The 16531-nt window shown below is 48.6% G+C and overlaps 1 protein-coding gene across 20 annotated transcripts in view; it reads left to right on the forward strand.

The window, feature by feature from the left end:
- The window catches only part of STARD9 (StAR related lipid transfer domain containing 9), a 134640-nt gene that overhangs the window by 90152 nt on the left and 27957 nt on the right, over window positions 1–16531 (forward strand). For 18 of the 20 annotated variants that reach the window (XR_012330072.1, XR_012330075.1, XR_012330076.1 and 15 more), the window contains 6 exons: window positions 1032–1083; window positions 1417–1554; window positions 2258–2340; window positions 2460–2563; window positions 14607–14800; window positions 15236–15707. Coding sequence is in view for 15 of the 20 variants with exons in the window: in XM_073800817.1 (XP_073656918.1) it covers window positions 1032–1083; window positions 1417–1554; window positions 2258–2340; window positions 2460–2563; window positions 14607–14800; window positions 15236–15707 (1043 nt within the window). In the remaining 5 variants the exon portion in view is untranslated. Of the gene's footprint in view, window positions 1–1031; window positions 1084–1416; window positions 1555–2257; window positions 2341–2459; window positions 2564–14606; window positions 14801–15235; window positions 15708–16531 lie in introns of those variants that run through there. The other 2 variants (XM_073800823.1, XM_073800829.1) reach the window with 2 other exon arrangements.

The raw sequence follows: 16531 nt of genomic DNA on the forward strand, positions 1-16531 counted from the left end.
AAGAATCCACCTGCCAGTGCAGGGGACACGGGTTCGAGCCCTGGTCCAGGAAGATCCCACATGCCCTGGAGCAACTAAGCCCGTGCGCCACAACTACTGAACCTGCGCTCTAGAGCCCTCCAGCCACAACCACTGAGCCCGTGTGCCTAGAGCCCATGCTCCACAACAAGAGAAGCCACCGCAATGAGAAGCCCGCGCACCGCAACAGACAGTAGCCCCTTGCTCTCCACAGTTAGACAAAGCCTGTGCACAGCAACGAAGACCCAATGCAGCCAAAAATAAATAAATTAATTAAAAAAAGGAAAGATAAATGCATATCTAAACTTGCATCTCTGTTGCCGTGTTGCTGCCTTCCTCAAACAGAGCTATGTGGTCTTAAACTGCATTGTTATAGTCCAAGGGCCAAAGGCCTTGTCTTCTACTAACCCAGTGATTCATTGATAGTAACTCCAGTTTCCCCCTCCTCTCTTGTACTCTCTTCCAGTCTTTTTTGATTCTAGATGTGCTTTTCTCCTTTTTGTGCTTCTCTTTTGTGCTTTACTCTTCTTAGAATCTGGTGTCTGTTAAACTTCATCTGCGGACCAAGAAGGTAAAAATCCTGTGCTTCCATACATCATCCTAGAAGGCATGTCTCTTTGAGACTGACTGGACCAAACTTGGACCACATTAACCTTAAGCCCTGGGAGAAAGCTATACCCATGTGCCCACTTCCTCAGACTAGAGAAGCTCTGACGGCCTAACTCCAGGCTATGGGACAGAAAGGAGCCGGCCAGCCCTAGTTGGACTTTGCAAAAAGCTGGTGCTGCTTAGTCATGCATTTTTCTGACCCCACCGTCTCAGGGGCTTCCTGGGCTGCAGCGTGAGTGGGCAGAGCAGTCAGAACATCCTGGAGCAAAGCTGAGAAGTGGTGTGGAAAAGGCTGGGGTGGGCATGGGAGGATGGTGATGACGCTCAAACAGGTGGGTTCTCCTTTGGGGGCAGGGCTGCATCCCTTTTTATTCTCCTTAAAATGGCTTTGTTTTTCCCTTTAGGAGGGGACAACAAAAATAGGAAGGATTGACTCGGACCAGGAACAGGACATTGGTGAGTGACAGAGCATACGGGTCCGATGCTCTGTGGCAGGTATTCATGCTGGACGGGTTTCTTCAGAGGAACGTGATGGTGCTCTGAGAGGAAGGAATCTTTGAGGTCTGAGGGGCCGCTCCTCTTTCCCTGACAGGTTGTGGGTCTGGGACATGATAGGAGGAGACCCACACGGTGGGATGATCCAGGTCTGAGTGGTTTCAGGTGGTGGCTCTTCCTCTCCTGTCATGATGTGAGATCTTCCAGATTTGGATTCTGATCTCATCAGAAGACTGGAGGAGGTGTTTCTCTGGGCTGTGCCTCCACCCAAGTGACCCCCGCCCCCTTCTGTAGTCCTGCAGGGTCAGTGGATCGAGAGAGACCACTGCACTATCACCAGCACCTGTGGGGTCGTCATTCTGCGGCCTGCCCGCGGGGCCCGCTGCACAGTCAATGGCCGGGAGGTCACCGCCTCCTGCCGTCTGACCCAAGGTAGGGCCCCCTACAGCCCGGTTTATGCCAGGATGAGTGATCGGCGAGTTCCATTCTCATGGGCCAGACCCAGAGAACTCAGTGAGGCAGGCTTTAATGATGGAACACCCAGCCTCTGCACCCAGAGATCTGAAGATTCCCTAATACAGTCCTCTTCCCGTAAACAAGCCCCAATTCCAGGGCTCCAGAGTAGAGAGTGACTCTCTGGAATTAGTACCTGTGTTTGTTAGCTCTGTGTCCTTGGGAAAGTCTCTGAGCCTCAATTTCCTATAAAATAGGAATAATAATAAAATCGTTGTGAGGATTGAATGAGCTAATCTGTGTAATGTTCTTAGCAGTGTTCTTGGCACTTAGAAAACATCCCTTATCATGATTACTGTCACTATTACTACTACTATTAATCTATTCAGATTCTCTCTGTCCTTTGAGGCTGAGCTTGGATACCCCCTCTTCAACAAAGCATTCCCTGACTACTCCACCTGGAGCTCATCTTGCTTTCCTTGGGAATAGCAGAGCTCCTCCTGTTCATCTCATTAATTCAATACATACGTTGTACGGTATCCAATGAATACATATCTTATTGACTCAGCTAAATTATCAACTTGTGGGGGCAGGACTTTGTGCCCCAGAACAGTGGCCTGCACGTTACATGTGCTCAGAACACGAGCTGTGCATTGAATTCGCGTCGGTCTCTGTGCCACAGGAGCAGTCATAACCCTGGGGAAAGCACAGAAGTTCCGATTCAATCACCCCGCAGAGGCCGCCGTCCTTCGGCAGAGGAGGCAGGTGAGCACATGGTGTTTCCACGTGGCTCCTGACCTCCCCGCTTCTCCTTTCTGGAGGGGGTCGAGCTTTGTCCGGCTCTGTTGGAATGGGGGTGATGATGCTTCCTTCCTTGTCTGCAGGTTGGAGAGACTGTTGGTAGCAGTGGCTCTCTGGAGTGGCTGGATTTGGACGGAGATGTCACTGCCTCCCGGTTGGGTCTTTGCCCTTTGCTTGGGAAGGAAAGGTGAGAGACAGCTGCTCGTTCTGCTGTGGGACGTTTTGGTTTTGCTTTTTAATTCATTACAACATGGAGCAGGGAGGAGATGAGTGTAGCAGCCAAGCTCGGAATGAGGCCTGGTCTGAACCAACGTGGGCGAGTGTTCTGAGGACGCTGAGCTAGCCGCTCAGCTGGTGGTTGTCAGGGTGGTGGTTGTGGCCTTCCTTCATTTCCCCTTGGGTATTGCAACTTTCTTCATCACTGAAAGAGGTATATATCATATGATGTTTCCTGTGGCCACCTTCCTCTGTCAGCAAGATTTACACCTGATGTATTTGTGGGTAGCTTTGCTGCTTTGGGACCTACCTCTTTAAATTCTATTAACCCCTTTAAATTCTGGCCTGCCTGTGTGTGAGCTCACGTGTGTGTCATTTAGCTCCAGGACTGTGGCTTCCTCTGAGTTTTTAAAGTGACTGTGAGATGGAGAAGCCTCTTTTCCTCATAACCATGGGTCCAGTACTATGCACGAGGGGCAGGAACTCCAGGACCCACATGAAAATATCTTGGGGCTCTGCCCTGTGCTACTCGCTTCACCTGCCTTGAGACTGTGGAGTGTGGGTCCGAGTTTTCTACATGACTCATGGGAACTGCTTTTCTTCTTCATAGTCGTTCTTTATCCATTTCTGCATAGAAGCCCCCTCCCAGATCGAGATGCCTTGTGGGTTGGATCCTGGGAATAATGGTGTCCTGTTCTGAAAGCCACAGTGCCTTGTAACTTGGAGACTTCCTGTAGAAAATGTCAGCAGGGGACCCGGTACCTGTGCGACCCCTGGTGTGGGGGGCTGTTCAGCACCATGAGCACAGGGTGCCTGGGAGGGTTCTGATGGCCCTTGGTCCCCTGCTGCTCTTTGCTCAGGCCAGGAGCCTTGATGGCAGCTGAGGATAGCCTTGGGGCAGACCTCGGTGGTGAGATGTTGGATGAGGACAGGAGTGCTCTGAGGCAGGTAGTACGAGCAGCAGGCAGGTGCTCACAGGAGGGCTGCTGACGACCAGAGGACGATGCTTCAGGGCTTAAGGGAGGATGGTCAGTGTTGGGTGACTGTGGGCCCTGAGGGGTGACATAGGGTGGAGCATATCAAGATCAAGGTAGACTCAGGACTGAGGCCGGGGCTCTTGTTTGTCAGAGTGGCCTCCCTTTTTGTAGTGAAGTCATGAAAGGAGGCCTTGTCTTAGGTCAGTTCCTTTGGGAAGTCGCACTGAGGATGTGTTTTTCCCAAAGTCCAGAGGTCTACAGGGAACGGTTCTGCAACTTAAAGAGCCTTGGATGCTGAAGAGATACGTTGGAGTTGAGTAAAGCGGCCTTACCTCCTGGCTGTACGACAGAAAAGCTGTGTGACCTTAGGCAAGCTACTGAGTCTCTGAGCCTATTGGCTCACCTCTAAGTAAGGATGCTACCGTCTCCCTCCCAGGGGTCCTCGTGACACAGGTTGAAAGAGTGAGTGCACATGGAATACTTTGTCCAGTGCCCGACACCCCACAGCCCCGCTGCCGGGAGGCCCTCACGGCAGGGGCTGCCCGGGAAGGTGGCCTCCCTTTTGCTTTCCTGTCCTCCCACCTTGCCCCAGTAGACCCATCCACCCCAGAGAACACTGGGCTTCTGCCTTTTTAAGGTCTTCTCAGGCTCTCTAGCCCCATGGGCATGGACGTGACCTTTCAGTCGCACCAAGAATGCACCCTTTCATGCAGAGGACAGAGGGGGACTGGAGAATCAGGCCTCTCCCCCTCACTGCCCTCGCTCTTAAGCTCCAGCTCTGGGAGCCTGTGGGCCAGGCCGGTCCTGCCCAGCTACCATTGCCAGCACGCGTGTGCCAGCCCCTGGCAGCAGCGGGTGGTGTGGGCTCAAGGCTCTGAGCGGGCAGAGGGGCCGGGAGAGAAAGTGAGTGTGCGGAGCCCAGCACGTCGTCAGCAGGGCTCCCCGTCTGGGCTTGTGTCTCCACGAGGGTCTCTCATATGCTCTTGGGTGGGGTCGGCTCCAAAGCCTCCCCGTGTCCCAGGTTTCCTTTCCGCCCTCTTTCTCTCTGGAGGGATGCTTCTCTGGTGGGGAGCCTGTGAAGCCAGAACTGACTCTAGAGCAGGGGAAGTTGGCCTGTTGGCCTCCTTTTCTCCCTGCAGCAGTGAGTGATCTGGACCTGAGAAGAGTTTGTCCTTGAAAACTGTCTGTTGTCCGTGTTCTTGGCATTTTCCCCCTGGGAATTCTGGGAGCTTAACCTTAAGTGCCTAGAGCCCGGGGGACACTGTGGCTGCTGCCACAACCTCTGCCACCTCAGCGAGTAGGTGCCGTTGCATTTCTGCTGTGGAAGCTGCCGGCGCCGAGCAGCCGGAGGGCGCGATGGAGCCCCGGCAGCAGCTGGGGCTGCTGGAGTCCCCCAGGGAGAAGGGCACCGTCTGAGAGGGACAGCGGTCCTTGGCCGCAGGTTACTGAAGACTGGCCCTTGGTGATCTGCCCAACATATAGCATTAGGTCGGCTTGTTCTTTTTCACATGCTTTCGGGGAACTTGGCCGATGTACTCAGCACAGGAGACATTTTCAGTCTGATGGTGTATGGCTCCTCGGACAAGCGTGCATGTCTGTGGGGCTCCTCCCAGACAGCCTCTCCTTGTGGGCTTGCAGCTGCTATGGAGGAAGCTGTATTGGGTCTGTAGAAGCTGACAGGCTGGCTACAGCTTTCCCCAGGGAAGCGTGGAGGAGCTCTCTTCTAGGGAGAAGCAGATTGTAAGTCTGAGGGTCCGGGGACAGTCAGAGAAGGAAGCTGAACACTCTCAGGGAATTCAGAATAAAGATCTCCTTCCTACCCCTTGTATCTGACGTTGTAGATCTTAGCTGGGTGTGTCTAAGACCCTCTGATGGGCTCGGGTTTGTAATTGAGCCGTGTCTGTGGTCAGACACAATTTGGAGCTGTGACACAGGCGTGATACATATAAATATATGTGTAAAATGTTTTCCATTAACTGCTTTTTCTGTTTGTGTGGCACTAACTGGCTTCTCATTCCAGTTGCTATCCCTGGCCTTTGCCTTACGTGTGACGAACGGCGCCTTTCCTGTTTTCTGTACCTTCCACTCTTGTGTGTTGCCCTTTTGCCCACAGCAGCCAGCAGCCGTCTTCCCCAGAGCACGCTCGCACAGGGACCTGGGCCCCTCCTGATTCCTGGACTCACTGTAGATTGAGTCACCTCCCAGCCTCCTTTCCACAGAGGAGCCTGCCGTTGTGTCAGCTCCCACCCACGCCCCCATCCATCTATTCACTCTCCCACCCGTCCCTCCTTCACTGTCCTCCTAAGGCTACATTAAGAAATCTTAATTTCTTCTAAGACAGAGGCAGCAGACTTTCTGTGAAGGGCCAGGTTGTGCTGTAGCCTTCGCCGCAGCTATTCTGCTGTGCCGGTGAGGCCCGGAAGCCCTCAAGACGATACATAAACCACACATGTGGCTGTGTTCCAATAACTTGATTCACAAAAGCAGGCAGCGCATCATTTAGCCTGAAGGCTGTAGTGTGGGGACCTCTGCTTTCATTCTGCTCTACAAAGTGATAAACCTCCGAAGTGGAATGGACCCCTCAGAGCACACCGCTCAGATGGTTTGCCATCTGCTTCTAGTGTTAAGTCACTTAGAGAGTCTCCAAGCCTGAGAGCCGTGGCCTCCTGGGGCTGGAATGAGGGCCGAGGGCAGGAGAAGCGAGGCTGGCTGGGGCTTTTGTGTCGGTCTCCAGCAGACCCTGACCCTTCCCAGAGGCTCCCCACCCCCAGCCCGGAGTGGAGCCCCGTGCATTTGGCTCTTTTTGAAACCTGAGTGACAGGGACGGAGAGGCCCTGCGGAAACAGCATGGGAGGCCCTTGCATAGAAGTCACGTGTGACCTAGGGAGAGGTTAGCATGAGGGGAGAAGCTGTCAGTCTTCAGAGGAAGGCTCTTACTTATCCATGGTCACACAAGAACCTGGTGGCAGAGTAAAAGCATGACTGTAGTCTAGAATTTTTTTTTTTTTTTTTTTTTTTTTTTTAGGTGGAGGTGCCAGGGATTGAGCCCGGGTCTTCATGAAAGCCAAGAGAACCTTTTTTAAAATAAATTTATTTATTTATTTTTGGCTGCATTGGGTCTTCGTTGCTGCGCACGGGCTTTCTCTAGTTGCGGCGAGCGGGGGCTACTCTTTGTCGCGGTGTGTGGGCTTCTCACTGCGGTGGCTTCTCTTGTTGTGGAGCACGGGCTCTAGGCGTGCTGGCTTCAGTAGTTGTGGCTCCCGGGCTCTAGAGTGCAGGCTCCATAAGTTGTGGCTCATGGGCTTAGTTGCTCCACGGCATGTGGGATCTTCCCGGGCCAGGGCTCGAACCCATGTCCCCTGCATTGGCAGGTGGATTCTTAACCACTGTGCCACCAGGGAAGTCCCAAGAAAACCTTTTTTTTTTTTTTTTTTTTAACATCTTTATTGGAGTATAATTGCTTTACAATGGTATGTTAGTTTCAGCTTCACAACAAAATGAATCAGTTATATATATACATATATTCCCATATCTCTTCCCGCTTGCGTCTCCCTCCCTCCCACCCTCCCTATCCCACCCCTCCAGGCGGTCACAAAGCACCGAGCTGATCTCCCTGTGCTATGCGGCTGCTTCCCACTAGCTATCTACCTTACGTTTGGTAGTGTATATATGTCCATGCCTCTTTATCGCTTTGTCACCGTTTACACTTCCCCCTCCCCATAGCCTCAAGTCCATTCTCTAGTGAGTCTGTGTCTTTATTCCTGTTTCACCCCTAGGTTTTTCATGACATTTTTTTTTTTTAAATTCCATATATATGTGTTAGTATACGGTATTTGTCTCTCTCTTTCTGACTTACTTCACTCTGTATGACAGACTCTAGGTCTATCCACCTCATTACAAATAGCTCAATTTCGTCTCTTTTTATGGCTGAGTAATATTCCATTGTATATATGTGCCACATCTTCTTTATCCATTCATCCGATGATGGACACTTAGGTTGTTTCCATCTCTGGGCTATTGTAAATAGAGCTGCAATGAACATTTTGGTACATGACTCTTTTTGAATTATGGTTTTCTCAGGGTATATGCCCAGTAGTGGGATTGCTGGGTCATATGGTAGTTCTATTTGTAGCTTTTTAAGGAACCTCCATACTGTTCTCCACAGTGGCTGTATCAATTTACATTCCCACCAACAGTGTAAGAGGGTTCCCTTTTCTCCACACCCTCTCCAGCATTTATTGTTTCTAGATTTTTTGATGATAGCCATTCTGACTGGTGTGAGATGATATCTCATTGTAGTTTTGATTTGCATTTCTCTCATGATTAGTGATGTTGAGCATTCTTTCATGTGTTTGTTGGCACTCTGTATATCTTCTTTGGAGAAATGTCTATTTAGGTCTTCTGCCCATTTTTGGATTGGGTTGTTTGTTTTTTTGTTATTAAGCTGCATGAGCTGCTTATAAATTTTGGAGATCAATCCTTTGTCAGTTGCTTCATTTGCAAATATTTTCTCCCATTCTGAGGGTTGTCTTTTGGTCTTCTTTATGGTTTCCTTTGCTGCGCAAAAGCTTTTAAGTTTCATTAGGTCCCATTTGTTTACTCTTGTTTTTATTTCCATTACTCTAGGAGGTGGGTCAGAAAGAATCTTGCTGTGATTTATGTCATAGAGTGTTCTGCCTATGTTTTCCTCTAAGAGCTTGATAGTTTCTGGCCTTACATTTAGGTCTTTAATCCATTTTGAGCTTATTTTTGTGTATGGTGTTAGGGAGTGATCTAACTTCATACTTTTACATGTAGCTGTCCAGTTTTCCCAGCACCACTTATTGAATAGGCTGTCCTTTCTCCACGGTACATTTCTGCCTCCTTTGTCAAAGATAAGGTGACCATATGTGCGTGGGTTTATCTCTGGGCTTTCTATCCTGTTCCATTGATCTATCTTTCTGTTTTTGTGCCAGTACCATACCGTTTTGATAACTGTAGCTTTGTAGTATAGTCTGAAGTCTGGGAGCCTGATTCCTCCAGTTCCTTCTTTCGTTCTCAAGATTGCTTTGGCTATTCGGGGTCTTTTGTGTTTCCATACAAATTGCAAATTTTTTTGTTCTAGTTCTGTGAAAAATGCCAGTGGTAGTTTGATAGGGATTGCATTGAATCTATAGATTGCTTTCGGTAGTAGAGTCATTTTCACAATGTTGATTCTTCCAATCCAAGAACATGGTATATCTCTCCATCTATTTGTATCATCTTTAATTTCTTTCATCAGTGTCTTATAATTTTCTGCATACAGATCTTTTGTCTCCTTAGGTAGGTTTATTCCTAGATATTTTATTCTTTTTGTTGCAGTGGTAAATGGGAGTGTTTTCTTGATTTCACTTTCAGATTTTTCATCATTAGTATATAGGAATGCCAGAGATTTCTGTGCATTAATTTTGTATCCTGCCACTTTACCAAATTCATTGATTAGCTCTAGTAGTTTTCTGGTAGCATCTTTAGGGTTCTCTATGTATAGGATCATGTCATCTGCAAACAGTGACAGCTTTACTTCTTCTTTTCCGATTTGGATTCCTTTTATTTCCTTTTCTTCTCTGATTGCTGTGGCTAAAACTTCCAAAACTATGTTGAATAAGAGTGGTGAGAGTGGGCAACCTTGTCTTGTTCCTGATCTTAGTGGAAATGCTTTCAGTTTTTCACCATTGAGGATGATGTTTGCTGTGGGCTTGTCATATATGGCCTTTATTATGTTGAGGAAAGTTCCCTCTATGCCTACTTTCTGCAGGGTTTTTATCATAAATGGGTGTTGAATTTTGTCAAAAGCTTTCTCTGCATCTATTGAGATGATCATATGGTTTTTCTCCTTCAGTTTGTTAATATGGTTTATCACATTGATAGATTTGCGTATATTGAAGAATCCTTGCATTCCTGGAATAAACCCCACTTGATCATGGTGTATGATCCTTTTAATGTGCTGTTGGATTCTATTTGCTAGTATTTTGTTGAGGATTTTTGCATCTATGTTCATCAGTGATATTGGCCTGTAGTTTTCTTTCTTTGTGACATCCTTGTCTGGTTTTGGTATCAAGGTGATGGTGGCCTCGTAGAAGGAGTTTGGGAGTGTTCCTCCCTCTGCTATATTTTGGAAGAGTTTGAGAAGGATAGGTGTTAGCTCTTCTCTAAATGTTTGATAGAATTCGCCTGTGAAGCCATCTGGTCCTGGGCTTTTCTTTGTTGGAAGATTTTTAATCGCAGTTTCAATTTCAGTGCTTGTGATTGGTCTGTTCATATTTTCTATTTCTTCCTGATTCAGTCTTGGCAGGTTGTGCATTTCTAAGAATTTGTCCATTTCTTCCAGATTGTCCATTTTATTGGCATAGAGTTGCTTGTAGTAATCTCTCATGATCTCTTTTATTTCTGCAGTGTCAGTTGTTACCTCTCCTTTTTCATTTCTAATTCTATTGATTTGAGTCTTCTCCCTTTTTTTCTTAATGAGTCTGGCTAGTGGTTTATCTATTTTGTTTATCTTCTCAAAGAACCAGCTTTTAGTTTTATTGATCTTTGCTATTGTTTCCTTCATTTCTTTTTCATTTATTTCTGATCTGATTTTTATGATTTCTTTCCTTCTGCTAGCTTTGGGGTTTTTTTGTTCTTCTTTCTCTAATTGCTTGAGGTGCAAGGTTAGTTTGTTTATTCGAGATGTTTCCTGCTTCTTAAGGTGGGCTTGTATTGCTATAAACTTCCCCCTTAGAACTGCTTTTGCTGCATCCCACAGGTTTTGGGTCGTTGTGTCTCCATTGTCATTTGTTTCTAGGTATTTTTTGATTTCCTCTTTGATTTCTTCAGTGATCACTTCATTATTAAGTAGTGTATTGTTTAGCCTCCATGTGTTTGTATTTTTTACAGATCTTTTCCTGTAATTGATATCTAGTCTCATGGCGTTGTGGTCAGAAAAGATACTTGATACAATTTCAATTTTCTTAAATTTACCAAGGCTTGATTTGTGACCCAAGATATGATCTATCCTGGAGAATGTTCCATGAGCACTTGAGAAAAATGTGTATTCTGTTGTTTTTGGATGGAATGTCCTATAAATATCAATTAACTCCATCTTGTTTAATGTATCATTTAAAGCTTGTGTTTCCTTATTTATTTTCATTTTGGATGATCTGTCCATTGGTGAAAGTGGGGTGTTAAAGTCCCCTACTATGAATGTGTTACTGTCGATTTCCCCTTTTATGGTTGTCAGTATTTGCCTTATGTATTGAGGTGCTCCTATGTTGGGTGCATAAATATTTACAATTGTTATATCTTCCTCTTGGATCGATCCCTTGATCATTATGTAGTGTCCTTCTTTGTCTCTTCTAATAGTCTTTGTTTTAAAGTCTATTTTGTCTGATATGAGAATTGCTACTCCAGCTTTCTTTTGGTTTCCATTTGCATGAAATACCTTTTTCCATCCCCTTACTTTCAGTCTGTATGTGTCTCTAGGTCTGAAGTGGGTCTCTTGTAGACAGCAAATATATGGGTCTTGTTTTTGTATCCATTCAGCCAATCTGTGTCTTTTGGTGGGAGCATTTAGTCCATTTACATTTAAGGTAATTATCGATATGTGTGTTCCTATTCCCATTTTCTTAATTGTTTTGGGTTCGTTATTGTAGGTCCTTTCCTTCTTTTGTGTTTCTTGCCTAGAGAAGTTCCTTTAGCAGTTGTTGTAGAGCTGGTTTGGTGGTGCTGAACTCTCTCAGCTTTTGCTTGTCTGTAAAGGTTTTAATTTCTCCATCAAATCTGAATGAGATCCTTGCTGGGTAGAGTAATCTTGGTTGCAGGTTTTTCTCCTTCAACACTTTCAATATGTCCTGCCACTCCCTTCTGGCTTGCAGAGTTTCTGCTGAAAGATCAGCTGTTAACCTTATGGGGATTCCCTTGTGTGTTATTTGTTGTTTTTCCCTTGCTGCTTTTAATATGTTTTCTTTGTATTTAATTTTTGACAATTTGATTAATATGTGTCTTGGCGTATTTCTCCTTGGATTTATCCTGTATGGGACTCTCTGTGCTTCCTGGACTTGATTAACGATTTCTTTTCCCATATTAGGGAAGTTTTCAACTATAATCTCTTCAAATATTTTCTCAGTCCCTTTCTTTTTCTCTTCTTCTTCTGGAACCCCTATAATTCGAATGTTGGTGCGTTTAATGTTGTCCCAGAGGTCTCTGAGACTGTCCTCAGTTCTTTTCATTCTTTTTTCTTTATTCTGCTCTGCAGTAGTTATTTCCACTATTTTATCTTCCAGGTCACTTATCCGTTCTTCTGCCCCAGTTATTCTGCTATTGATCCCATCTAGAGTACTTTTAATTTCATTTATTGTGTTGTTCATCGTTGCTTGTTTCATCTTTAGTTCTTCTAGGTCCTTGTTAACTGATTCTTGCAATTTGTCCATTCTATTGTCCATTCTATCGCCAAGATTTCGGATCAACCTTACTATCATTATTCTGAATTCTTTTTCAGGTAGACTGCCTATTTCCTCTTCATTTGTTAGGTCTGGTGGGTTTTTATCTTGCTCCTTCATCTGCTGTGTGTTTTTCTGTCTTTTCATTTTGCTTATCTTACTGTGTTTGGGTCTCCTTTTTTGCAGGCTGAAGGTTCGTAGTTCCTGTTGTTTTTTGTGTCTGTCCCCAGTGGCTAAGGTTGGTTCAGTGGGTTGTGTAGGCTTCCTGGTGGAGGGTACTAGTGCCTGTGTTCTGGTGTATGAGGCTGGATCTTGTCTTTCTGGTGGGCAGGTCCACGTCTGGTGGTGTGTTTTGGGGTGTCTGTAGACTTACTATGATTTTGGGCAGCCTCTCTGCTAATGGGTGGGGTTGTGTTCCTGTCTTGCTAGTTGTTTGGCATAGGATGTCCAGCACTGTAGCTTGCTGGTCGTTGAGTGAAGCTGGGTGCTGGTGTTGAGATGGAGATCTCTCGGAGATTTTTGCTGTTTGATATTATGTGCAGCTGGGAGGCCTCTTGTGGACCAGTGTCCTGAAGTTGGCTCTCCCACCTCAGAGGCACAGCACTGAGTCCTGGCTGCAGCCCCAAGAGCCTTTCATCCACAGGGCTCCTTAATTTGGGATGATTCGTTGTCTATTCAGGTATTCCACAGATGCAGGGTATATCAAGTTGATTGTGGAGCTTTAATCCGCTGCTTCTGAGGCTGCTGGGAGAGATTTCCCTTTCTCTTCTTTGTTCTGACAGTTCCCAGGGGCTCAGCTTTGGATTTGGCCCCGCCTGTGCGTGTAGGTCGCCGGAGGGCGTCTGTTCTTTGCTCAGACAGGACGAGGTTAAAGGAGCCGCTGATTCGGAGGCTCTGGCTCACCCAGGCCGGGGGGGGGGTAGGGAGGGTCACGGAGTGCGGGGCGGGCCTGCAGCGGCAGAGGCCGGCGTGACGCTGCAGCCTGAGGCGCGCCGTGCGCTCTCCCGGGGAGCCGTCCCTGGATCCCGGGACCCTGGCAGTGGTGGGCTGCACAGGCTCCCCGGAAGGGCGTGTGGCTAGTGACCTGTGTTCGCACACAGGCCTCCTGGCGGCGGCAGCAGCGGCCTTAGCGTCCCATGTCCGTCTCTGGGCTCCGCACTTTTAGCCGCGGCTCGCGCCCGTCCCTGGAGCTCTCTCAAGCAGCGTTCTTAATCCCCTCTCCTCGTGCACCAGGAAACAAAGAGGGACGTAAAAGTCTCTTGCCTCTTCGGCAGGTCCAGACCCCTCCCCGGACACTCTCCCGGCCAGCCGCGGCGCACCAACGCCCTGCAGGCTGTGTTCACGCCGCCAACCTCAGTCCTCTCCCGGCGCTCCGACAAAAGCCGGAGCCTCAGCTCCCAGTCCCGCCCGCCCCGTCGGGCGAGCAGACAAGCCTCCTGTGCGCTGGAATCTGTCCGCTTTGCCCTCCGCACCCCTGTTGCTGTGCTCTCCTCCGCGGCTCCCAAGCTCCCCCACTCCGCCTCCCGAAGTCTCCACCCGCGAAGGGGCTTCCTAGTGTGTGGACACTTTTCCTCCTTCACAGCTCTCTCCCGCTGGTGCAGGACCCGTCCCTATCCTTTTGTCTCTGTTTAGTTTTTTCTTTTGCCCTAACCAGGTACGTGGGGGGTTCCTTGCCTTTTGGGAGGTCTGAGTCTTCTGCCAGCATTCAGTAGGTGTTCTGTAGGAGTTGTTCCACGCGTAGATGTATTTCTGGTGTATCTGTGGAGAGGAAGGTGATCTCCGCGTCTTACTCTTCTGCCATCTTCCCGGAAGTCAGAAAACCTTTTTAAATTTTGTATTTTTGGAAAATTTTAAATACACTACAAATGATCAACTCATGGCTAATCTTGTTTCATTTATATCCCCAACTCCTCCCCACTGGATCTAAACAAATCTTGGACAGATTCACCAGTAAACGTGTCAGCATGTATCTCTGAAAGGTGTGGTCAAGTCTAAAGCTCTTGAACCCTCGTCCAGGGCTCATTCACCGAGAACAGCCCTTGAGTGGAGACCAGCTCTCCGCTGGGGCTCCTGCTGCATACACAGCTTGGCGTGCATCTGAGTTCCCTCTCCTCCTACTACCACATCAAGAGGGTTTCTGCTTTAGGAGTGGAGGTGCAGTCGTGATCGCTGAACAAGGAGGAGAGGGTTTCCATTCTCACAGTGTTTCTGGAGCTTCTGCTCTCGTCTAGTTACAACAGATTTTTAGCAGATACCTTTTTATTCTTTTTTAAAGGACAAAGTTTCTTGATTTAGCTAAAATGTTGTGTTTTCTAAAAACAGCCGCTTTACTTTCCTGGTTATTTTCCTTAACCAAAATGAACTTGTGTTTCTGCTAAGCCCACAGTCTAAGAATATGCTAGTCTCAGGACTGTTCTCCCCTCCCGCACTGTGACATCATGAGCTGCCTGTGACACCGTGCCTGTGTGTCCCAAGTTGCCAGAAGTCCAAAGCCCTCTCTGCCTTATTGAATGCAGGACTCCATGGGAGGGGCTAAGGCCGTGGAGGTGTTTGTTGAGCTGGGTTTACATTTCCCCCCGGGTAACCCCGGCCCCTGTGACAGGAAAGCGCTGGGAGAGCAGAGTGACAAGGACCACAGGCCACCAAGGGCTGGAGAGACACCCTGTGGGGCCCAGATTCAGCAGCAGCGGCTGTGCTTCGTGGGGGATCTGAGGCAGCGAATCCTAGCGGGACAGATTAGAGCCAAACAGGAACGGGAACTGGACGGGACGTGTGCCAGCCAACAGGTTAAAGACGGTAGGAGCCTGCTTCCCCTTCCCATCTCTCCACATCGCCCTGGCCCTCTGTATTCTCTCCTTTGTTTTCTTTGTGATATGATGGAATCTTTGGTGTTAGGGGTTCTCTCCCCTCTTTTAGAGACCAGAGGCTCTTACACGGGGGCTGGAAGCAAGAATAAGGAAGCGACCTTCCTCACTGCCCTCATGCGTGCTTTTCCAGGTTCTGCTGCTGGCCCTAGCATGTGCCCGCTGCCCTGCTGAGGCCGGGGCTTCGTCCACTTGCCCTGTGGTCAGGGGGCCCAGCACTCCTGCTCCAGAGGGCCACGTGGCCCTCATCCCACCACGTTACCCTGGCCAGCTCTTCACTCTGTGCAGGTGCAGCCGTGGCCAGAGGTGCCTGAGTCCAGGGAGGGAGGACGGGCTGACCTTCTCTCAGGGTGTTTTTGGTTCGCAGACCAGCAGTGGCTACTCAGAGAAGGGACCTGGCCGGCCGGCTTGCAGCAGCAGCTGCAGCAAGACCGTGTAGAAGAGAAAGAACTTGCAGCCGCTGTTCCATCTGATTCACGGTGCCAGACAGACCCTGAGACTCAGCCATCTCCCCTGGTCCAAAGCCAGAAGAGGGCGGTGCACCCGCAGCTCCTGCGGAGACTCGCGCTTCAGGTGGCGGAGCGGAACGGCCGGCAGAGAAGGGTCTCGTTCCAGCTGCAGAGGACCATTGAGAAGCCGAGGCTGCTGGGGGCCCACAGGAGACCGGAGCGGCTCAGGTTGCTGTGCTGGCTCCAGGATGACTGCCCCCAGAGGCCCCCCTTCCCGGCCCCCTGCCCTGGTGCCCTGGTCCTAGGGCCTCAACGCAGAAGCAGATTGACAAGTTGCAGTTCCTTGAGCCTCCGAAGGCCCTGCAGCCGGCACTCAGCCCAACTGCGCAGGTACAGCCGTCGGAGGCCGCCGTGGGGCACTGGCTGAGGTTTACAGCCTTGTTGCCCGGGCAGCGATCTTTACTTCCTGGGGCCTCAGTTTCCTCCATTTGTGAAATGGAAAAATGTGTCTACTCTTCTCTTCCTCATCACTTGTTCTCCTGATCACTCTCTCCTTTCTCTGTAGTTGATGTCTTCTAAGATTTTCCCTGCCCCCACTCTGAGGGGCAGCTCTTGCTGCTTTGATCATATCTGCTGAGGGAGAATCTCAGCCTCATTTTCCGGGTGCTCTAGACCCTGACTACCACATATGTCTCCTTGTGTGTGTCCTGCCGCCACTCTGTCTCATATTGCCTCAGACTACACTCTTCCTCCCTCCCCTCCCCTCCCACCCGACCTGCTGGCTCCAGTCAGTTTCCCAGCCCACCTACCATGCTGAGCAAGTGAAACACTCTCTTTCTGACTCCTGGGTTCATTGTGGGATCCTCCTTGTTTCTTTTCTCCTTCACTTCTCACATTCAGTCAAGGTGAGGATATGTTATCTTCCAGACTGCTTGGAGCAGAGGACTATGTCTACCTCTTTGTATCCTCCAGGCCTAGCGCAGGGCCTTGCCCATATTAGGTGCCCAGTTAATGTCTATTACTGTGATGTTTGCTTACCAATCTGGTCTTTAGAGTACTAGGTAGGCTTTTTTTTTTAAGTTTTATTATGAAAAATTTCCAACATACACAAAGTTGAGAGAGTTGTGTACCTGTCACCCATGTTCAGCAAATGTCAAGATTTACCGTGCTTGCTTTGTCTCCCCTCCTTCCTTTTTCTGATGAAGCATTTTAAA

Source organism: Tursiops truncatus, chromosome 2 (assembly GCF_011762595.2).
Source record: "Tursiops truncatus isolate mTurTru1 chromosome 2, mTurTru1.mat.Y, whole genome shotgun sequence".
Classification (NCBI taxonomy): Eukaryota; Metazoa; Chordata; class Mammalia; order Artiodactyla; family Delphinidae; genus Tursiops; species Tursiops truncatus.